The 8,999-nt window shown below is 41.5% G+C and overlaps 1 protein-coding gene across 2 annotated transcripts; it reads left to right on the top strand.

Moving 5' to 3' along the window:
• Positions 1-277: 277 nt before the first annotated feature.
• Positions 278-8,999, top strand: LOC134295546 (uncharacterized). Of its 2 annotated transcripts, none has more exons than XM_062968413.1 (2): positions 278-4,496; positions 5,769-8,999. In XM_062968413.1, the coding sequence occupies exons 1-2, from the start codon at positions 1,550-1,552 to the stop codon at positions 5,795-5,797; spliced, it is 2,976 nt and encodes a 991-aa protein (XP_062824483.1). In that variant the 5' UTR covers positions 278-1,549; the 3' UTR covers positions 5,798-8,999. The 2 variants fall into 2 exon arrangements, with proteins under 2 accessions (XP_062824483.1, XP_062824482.1); XM_062968412.1 differs by having other exon boundaries at positions 288-4,711; positions 5,769-6,005.

The raw sequence follows: 8,999 nt of genomic DNA, 5'->3' as shown, positions 1-8,999 counted from the left end.
GATTTTTGATTTCAATCAAAACAGGTTCTTCACTTTCCTTTACATATTCTGCCAGGGCATGTTGTTGTTGTTGTTGTTGTTGTTGTTATTATTATTAACATTGAGGTTGGGTGGCCATCTGTTAGGGGTGCTGTGCTTGTGCTTTCGGTGCACAAAGGCAGAAAGGGATTGGACTCAATGGCCCAAAGGTTCTCTGCCAATCCTCTTTTTTATTATTATTATTATTATTATATTATTATTATTATTATTATTATTATTATTATTTATTGCTTGGTAGCCAGCTATAGTCCGGCTCTCCAACGGTCCGAAGGATTGTGAACTGGCCCCCTGTTTAAAAAGTTTGGGGACCCCTGTTCTATAGCATTGAGCCAGGGCAGTCGAAATGGTGTTAAAATGAGAAAAGGTAGTCTCAGAAGCCTTCAGAATGAACAATTTCCTTGCTTTAGTGTTATGTGTGTTGGGAATATTTTGCTACTTTGGGTTCCATAGAAGAGGAAAACAGGATGCAAACCAAATAGATAAATAAATGGGGGAATGAACTGCTGGTCACTTCTGGTTTGAGGGGAGGAAAATCTACATTTTGAGTGGTGCTGTCCATGGTGAGTTGTTTTGGATTTCCATACACTGTTTGAAGAAAAGAAAGGTGGTCAAGTTTGGTCAATGTATATACTTATTTTTAGGCAAAAATGATCAACATGTCTTAACAAAAGTCTCAACAGAGCAATTTCTCAGCCCAAATTCAATCAAGACAGTGTCTTCATGGAGTACTGCAGGGTATAACACACACCCTAGTTGACTCTATAATGGGGTGTACAGTATGCCCTTTGTATTCATGGATTCTGCATCAAAACTATCCCCCCTCTAAACCAAAAATGTAAACCTTGATTTTGACATTTTATATAAGGGACATCCAAGAGCAGGGCTCATATTACAGTTCGAAGGAGTACACAGGGACTGACTGAGACAAAAGTTAAATGTGTCATGTTAAGCCCCAGGTGGCATGGTCAGCCAGAGCTTTCTCTGACTGATGCTGCCATTGCATACTGTGAAAGCACATTATAGAGTGATTCTAATTATGCTAAAAGAGAAGGAAGAAAGAGAGCGATGACACTCCTGACTTGAATGGAGGGAGTAGAAAAGACAGTGATGTCACAGAAATCAAGCAAACATTCTAGAATCGGGGGACGGGGGCAGATGCAGTAAAAAGATGAAAACACCACTGGATCTACGATATTCAAGGCTAATATTCTAATATAAGGGTCATGGTTTGGATTTAGTCAGCAGAAAGAAAATAATATCGATCTTCATCATTGGGACTAAACAACATCCATCAAGGTTACAGTTCAGATGGAAGGAGAGGCAGGTGTTGGGTGAAATAACTGTTACCAGAATAAAATACTTCTCCATAGTCTCCATTTCTAGATCTTCTGAGAGAAAAAAAGGAAGAGAATATTAGAGGGGTAAAAAGGATTCCCAGTGTCTCATGTGGAACAGTTGACTGTAGCTGCCTGCAGAGACTGATTGATGATAGCAGTTTGGGGACCCAATCATGGCAGATCCAGAACCTCTGCTTGAGCTGACAGAAGATAGAATAATTTCAGATGCTGAAGAAACAAAGTGTGAAATAACTGAGGAAAGTAACCATGAGAAGAACAAACCTCAGGGTGATAGAACTATGAGCCAAGCAATAAGGGAAGTAACCCAAGGAAGAACAATTTCAGATAAAGAAGTGAATGATAAACAATCTCAGAACCTCAACCAGAAGACAGGTATTTGTAGCAGCACAACAAGTAAAGTAACACTTCCCAGGAAAGGTTTCCACGATGGCAGCCAGCAACTCTTAAGTTCAGATTTTCATAGAAATTCCATTGGTCATCACTCCTTACCAAGCCCTAAAATTTTCCAACAGCAGCATGAAAATGAAGTCACTTCCAACGACAACAGCAGACATTGGGTAAGCACAAGAAGTGGCAAAGAACGGCAAAACAAATTTAACCAGACCAGTTGCATTTGGGAAAGAAAACCACTTTCAGAAATTCTTCACCCTTCTACTGAGATATCCCAAAGAAGTGAAAATGCAGAGAGCAATGTACTGGGTGGAAAACAAGATGGAACTCCAGTTGGGGAGACAGAAACTTTTCCCCAAGATCACTTCCAGAATTCCCAAGTTTCAGAAGGAGAAAAAGTTCAGAGTAGTAAGCAAGAATCCAAACAAAGCATCTCACCTTCAATGGAAATGGAAACGCAGGGAGGAGAGCAACATGCAGAATTAGAGCAAGCTGAAGATGATGGCCATCTGTTGTCAACTGAAGGCCAGTGTCTGAAGAGCAAAATACCTTCCCAGCTGCAGCAAACAGATGAAACAAGCATTAATAGTGATGTAGTTTGGATTAGCCCAAAGACTGGCAAAGAAATGAAATCAAGCACCACTCAGACAAATTTCCCCTGGGATAGAAAGACGCTTGCTGAATATCTGCAATCTGTTAGCATGGTGGAGGAAGTGCTAGGTTCTAACATTTCTCCTACAGAAATAAAGTGGTTGTCAGTGGAAGAATATCCCCCACAAAATCAAGAGCCAGAGAACCATGAATCCCACCAGAGTACTCAACAGCCAAATGGACTGGTATCACAACATGATAGCCAGAGATCAGTTGAACATCATTCTCTACTGAACCAGACAACTTTCCAACTGCAGCAAGCAAACAAGGAGGACACAATGTGGATCCGACATAAAACAGGTCAAGATGTGAAATGCAGTAGCACTCAGACAAGCTTCATTTGGGATGAAAAAAGACTTGGGGAGTATCTTCAGCCCCCATGTACAGAGGGAGAAATGCTAAGCCTGGACACAAAGGCAGTTTCCTCTATGGATACTGTGCCGGCAACAGCCTTCATTTTTCCTAGCCCTCCAAAAGCAGAACAGCCCTTTGTGCCAGCAGTCCCCCTTGTTACCCCGGAGTCAGAGAAGCATGAGCTCTCAGCATTTTCTCTCTTCCCTAGATGTGATACTCAGCCATCAGTTGAGCACCATTCACTACTTAGCCAAACAACTTCCCAACTGCAGCAGGCAAGCAAAGCTAGTATCAATGAGGACACAGTGTGGATTCGACACAAAATAGGTCAAGATGTGAAATGCAGTACCACTCAGACAAGCTTCTTTTGGGATGGAAAAAGACTTGTGGAGTATCTGCACCCGACAAGTAAAGAAGGGGAAATGCTAACCCTTGAGTCAACTGCAGCTGCTTCTGTGGATACTGTGCCACAAGGTCAAGGAGCACCCTTCATTTTTTCTAGCCCTTCAGACACAGAACAACCTTTTGTGCCAGCCATTCCCCTTGTTACCCCAGAATCAGAGAAGCATGACCTCTCCGCACTTACTCTTTTCACTAGAAGTGGTTCTCCGCCATCAAATGAATACTATTCACTACTGAGCCAAACATCACAACCTCAGCAAACAAATAAAGCTAGCATCAATGAGGACACAATGTGGATTCGACAAAAAACGGGCCTAGATGTGAAGTGCAGTACTACTCAGACAAGTTTATTTTGGGATGGAAAGAGATTTGTGGAGCATCTGCAGTGCACAAGTAAAGAGGGGGAAATGCTCAACTTTGTGTCAGTTGCATCTGCTTCTGTGAATACTGTGCCAGTAGGTCCAGGAAGAGTCTTCATTTCTTCTCACCCAGCAATCCTCCTTGATACCCCAGAGTCAGAGAAGCATGACGTCTCAGCACATACTCTTTTCACTAGACGCGGTACTCAGCCATCAATTGAGCACTATTCACTACTGAGCCAAACAACACCCCAAGTGGAGCAAACAAATATAGCTAGCATCAATGAGGACACAATGTGGATTCGACAAAAAACAGGCCTAGATGTGAAGTGCAGTACTACTCAGACAAGTTTATTTTGGGATGGAAAGAGATTTGTGGAACATCTGCACCCCACAAGTAAAGACGGGGAAATGCTCAACTTTGTGTCAGTTGCATCTGCTTCTGTGGATACTATGCCACTAGGTCCAAGAAGAGCCTTCATTTCTTCTCACCCATCAATCCTCCTTGATACCCCAGAGTCAGAGAAGCATGACGTCTCAGCACATACTCTTTTCACTAGACGTGGTACTCAGTCATCAAGCGAGCACTATTCACTACTGAGCCAAACAACTCCCCAACTGGAGCAAACAAACAAAGCTAGTCTCAATGAGGACACAATGTGGATTCGACAAAAAACGGGCCTAGATGTGAAGTGCAGTACTACTCAGACAAGTTTATTTTGGGATGGAAAAAGACTTGTGGAATATCTGCACCTCACAAGTAAAGAGGGGAAAATGCTCAACTTTGTGTCAGTTGCATCTGCTTCTGTGGATACTGTGCCACTAGGTCCCGGAAGAGTCTTCATTTCTTCTCACCCATCAATCCTCCTTGATAACCCAGAGTCAGAGAAGCATGACATCTCAGCACATACTCTTTTCACTAGACGTGGTACTCAGTCATCAAGTGAGCACTATTCACTACTGAGCCAAACAACACCCCAAGTGGAACAAACAAATATAGCTAGCATCAATGAGGACACAATGTGGATTCGACAAAAAACGGGCCTAGATGTGAAGTGCAGTACTACTCAGACAAGTTTATTTTGGGATGGAAAAAGGCTTGTGGAATATCTGCACCTCACAAGTAAAGAGGGGGAAATGCTAAGCCTTGAATCAAAGGTAGCTTCTTCTATTGATACTGTGCCACTAGGTCCAGGAACAGCCTTCATTTTTTCTAGCCCTTCAGAAGCAAAACAGCCCCTTGCGCCACCAATCCCCCCTTGTTACCCCAGAGTCAAAGAAGCATGACCGCCCCGCACTTACTCTTTTCGCCACACAGTCCAGAGATCATGGGCCTTCAACGCTTTCTCTTGACACCCCACAGGCAAAGGGTTATGATGTCCCCACAACTCCCATTGTCACCCTACAGTCAGAGGATTATGCCCCTCCGCCCTCTTCTCTTTTCAAATTCCGTTGTTGTTAGTGAAACTCTGGAACATTAATATTGGCAGTAACATTCATCAAATTAAATAGTGTGAATAAATAATATAAATGAAGATTTATTTCACTGGAAACATGCTTGCAGTTCATAACCGCAGGTCATAGAACCATTGTATCATAGAGTTGGAAGAAACCTCGTGGGCCAAGAAGCAGGAAAATCGCATTAAAAGCACCCCCGACAGATGGCCATCCAGCTGTCACTGTAGGGCAAATGAAAACAAATATTACGCCCCCCTCAGTGCCATCGGCCCTAATCTCGTGCAACGCTTTAATAACATCCTCAGACTCTCGATCTGAGGATGTTATTAATGCAGGCTATGCCTGAAAATCTTTCAATGGGGGCAACTGGAGCAAATGCTCCAAGGTCTCGAACTGCAGTCGGTGCTTCATACTCACATGCTTTTTGTACTATGGTGCTGTCAGGAGAATAAATGCTTCTAGAAAAGAGTGGCTATTGCAGTTGATGGCATTTACCATGAACCCTGGTCCCATTGTCCAACTGTGGTCTTACAGATGGAATCACTGCTTCCCAGATTCAGGCCTCAGTTATACCATTTGGAAAACAGACAATGGCAATGCCAGAGTCACCCATTACCTTGGGACTGAAAAGAACTGGCTTTGGCCCAGGGAGGGTTTTTTCGTCTGGTAAAAAAGTGATCTGATATAGAATGAAGTTAGGCCAATGCAAAAGTTAAATACCAACACAAAATAAACCATGTTTTTTTTTATTCTGCAGGGCGCTATCAACGTTGGTCTTCCATTTAACCCAGAGAAGGGGAATACCTGACCCTCCGGATAGTTGCAACTCTCATCAGCCCTAGCCAGCAGAGACATGATGAAGTCTTAAAGGAGATAAACATCAGTGACATACAGAGGGCTACAAGTTCCCCATCCCTGTTTTAATGCATACTTTAGTCACAGAAAAACATAAAATCCTCCAAGGGGAATAACATATGATTTTTTTTAGCCAGCATATTAATGGATCCTCATGTTTTTTAATCTGATACATCCAAAATAGAATTGCAAAACCTTTCTTTAAAATGCATACAGAATATCACGCAAGTCAGACATATTGCAGTAGCTCTCCTATTAAAAGCTCAAACACTTTAGCAGGAGATTCTTTAGGAATTGTTTAGGACAGTGGTTCTCAACCTTTCTAATGCCGCAACCCCTTAATACTTCCTCATGTTGTGATGACCTCCAACCATAAAATTATTTTCATTGCTACTTCATAACTGTAATTTTGCTACAGTTATGAATTGTAATGTAAATATCTGATCTGCAGGATGTATTTTCATCCACTGGACCAAATTTGGCACAAATTTGGCACAAATACCCAATACGCCCAAATTTGAATACTGGTGGGGTTGGGGGGATTGATTTTGTCATTTGGGAGTCGTAGTTGCTGGGATTTATAGTTCATCTGCAATCAAAGGGCATTTTGAACTCCACCAACGATGCAATTGAACCAATCTTGGCACACAGAACTCCCATGATCAATAGAAAATACTGAAAGGGTTTGGTGGGCATTGACCTTGAGTTTTGGAGTTGTAGTTCACCAGAGAGCACTGCGTACTCAAAACAATGATGTATCCAGACCAAACTTGGCATGAATACTCAATATGCCCAAATATGAACACTGGTGAAGTTTGGGGAAAATAGACCTTGACATTTGGGAGTTGTAGCTGCTGGGACTTATAGTTCATTTATAATCAAAGAGCATTCTGAACTGCACCAAAGATAGAATTGGGCCAAACTTCCCACACAGAAAATACTGGAGGGATGGGAGGAACTGGCAGTGATTTAGGGGAGATATGGTTCACCTACATCAAGAGAGCACTATGAACCCAAACAATGATGGATCTGGACCAAATTTGGCACAAATTTGGGAGGATTTGCAGTCTGTTTCCAAAAAGGAAGGGAAGGACAGGCAGAGAGATCTTCAGCCTTCTCTGCCAAAGGGGTTGCTAAGACCATCAGAAATATGTGTTTTCTGATTGTCTTTTGTGACCCTTCTGACACCTCCTCACGACCCCCCCCCCTTTCAGGTTGAGAAACACTGGTTTAGGGATTGTTGTGGGAAGGAAAGAGAGTTCAAAAGAGGGAGAAGAAAATTACATATTTTCCCTTCCATCTTTTCCTGCACTCTGTTTTTGTTTAAAAAAAGAGAGGCATTGGTTAATATTTTGAATTCCACTTTCATTTTCTACATCAATTAAAAATTCTGTATCTTCTAGAAATTCACAGAAGGAGAATTCTACTTTTTGTATTTGTGTGTTTAAAACCTTAGTTGAGATTCTGTATCTGAGGCTGCAATGCGTACCTTTATGATGGAGCTGCAGACTTCTGAGTGTTGGCAGTGGTCAGCTGAACCTCCTCCATAAAGCCCAGTATGAGGAGAAACTTTGCCAGTGGTGACCACTGGCACGGAGACAAGTTCTGGCTGGTGGATTTCTCCTTGAATCGGGAGAATAACAGGGATATTGAGGACAAGTGCCATAATGTCACTACCTGTGCTACAACTATGGAAATCAATATGTTGGTTTCACTGGAGTGGATGGGGTGAAGGATACCATCATGCTCACATCACTGAAAACAGTCCTGTAGGGACAACAGAGCTGCCACCATGCTTTCTATAATTATCTTCTTACTTAATACCTGCATTTTACCAATTATATTTTAAAAACCGGATTCTGCAATGATAGCATTACTTTATTGAGTTTGCTTCCTTTTTGGACATTACAAATTAAAAAGAAATAATTGAAAAAAATATTTCAAAACTTTATCATGCACCTAACTATTTAATTGGATGTTGAGATAATTAGTGAATGAATGTGTTAGTAAAGTTGTATCTTGTTTTTCTTGATTTCTTTGGTGCAAACATGGTAATATGGTGGATCATTTTAAAGGCTGGTAAATCTAATCTATCCCATTGTTTCTGACATACTTGACATTACCAAAAACTTGGCAATATTATCACACCTTCAGGAGCATATATAAAATTAATTTCTTGAATATTTTGATAGATTTTAAAGATGGTGATGCTTAACACAGTTACTGAAACTTATGTGGAGGAGGATTTATTAAATGACCAAGTAATTACTGAAGAAATATATAAAGAAATGAAACTAGTGAGAGAGCCGGTGAACCAGTTGCCAATAAAGAAAAGTAGGGGGGTGGGAGGCTTTAGAAGAAATTAAGGAATATACAGTTGAAGTCTTCATCCAGAAGGAAAAACTCTTTCTTTACCTATGCTGTGTTGCATTTCCACATCTCCATCATCTGCTCCATTATTGTTGTGACTCAGCAGCAGAGCCAGACTGAAGATGAGGAAGGAGATTCTGGGTTTCAGATGCAGGAGTCAGATGATGGGATGCAGGATGAATTTCAGGATGATGGCATGGGGATGGGAATTATACAGGCTGGTTCAGAAGAGCAAGAAACACAGTTTGAGGATGAACTTTTGAACCAGCCTGTCATAGATAACAACCAGGGAGACATTCCCATGGGAACTAATGAGCTGGATTCATCTGAGGCCCCTGTTCAGGTACAAGATAATGATGTAGGTGACCTTGAGGGAGTGCCATTGCTATCTAGAGCAGATTGTTTGCAATTGAAAGGAATGTCTCAGCCTCGCTGCAGCCAGAGATTAACAGGAAAGCGGGAGGCCTCTGAAGGAAAGAGAAGTACGTTTTTGGGTTGCTTTTAAAACTGTGTGTAGAGAGACATATCTTTGTCAAAGCAAATTCTCACTTCATCAGAGTGGATGTCTATGTTTTCCTGCCTTAGAGATTCTCCTGTTCCTGGATCTTTGTAACCTATGGACTTATGTTCTTTTGGATTTACTGACTCTTGTTTTGCCTATGGACGGTTGGATTTACTGACTCTTTTACAACTACTTTGGAAACTTTATTTCTGCCTGCTTCGTTATATCTTTGCCTTTTCTCAATAAAATTACAAAAGATTA

The sequence above is a fragment of the Anolis carolinensis genome, chromosome 1 (assembly GCF_035594765.1).
Source record: "Anolis carolinensis isolate JA03-04 chromosome 1, rAnoCar3.1.pri, whole genome shotgun sequence".
Lineage (NCBI taxonomy): Eukaryota > Metazoa > Chordata > Lepidosauria > Squamata > Dactyloidae > Anolis > Anolis carolinensis.
The sequence above is the reverse complement of the archived record's forward strand: the minus strand, read 5'-3'. Positions and strand labels throughout refer to the sequence as shown.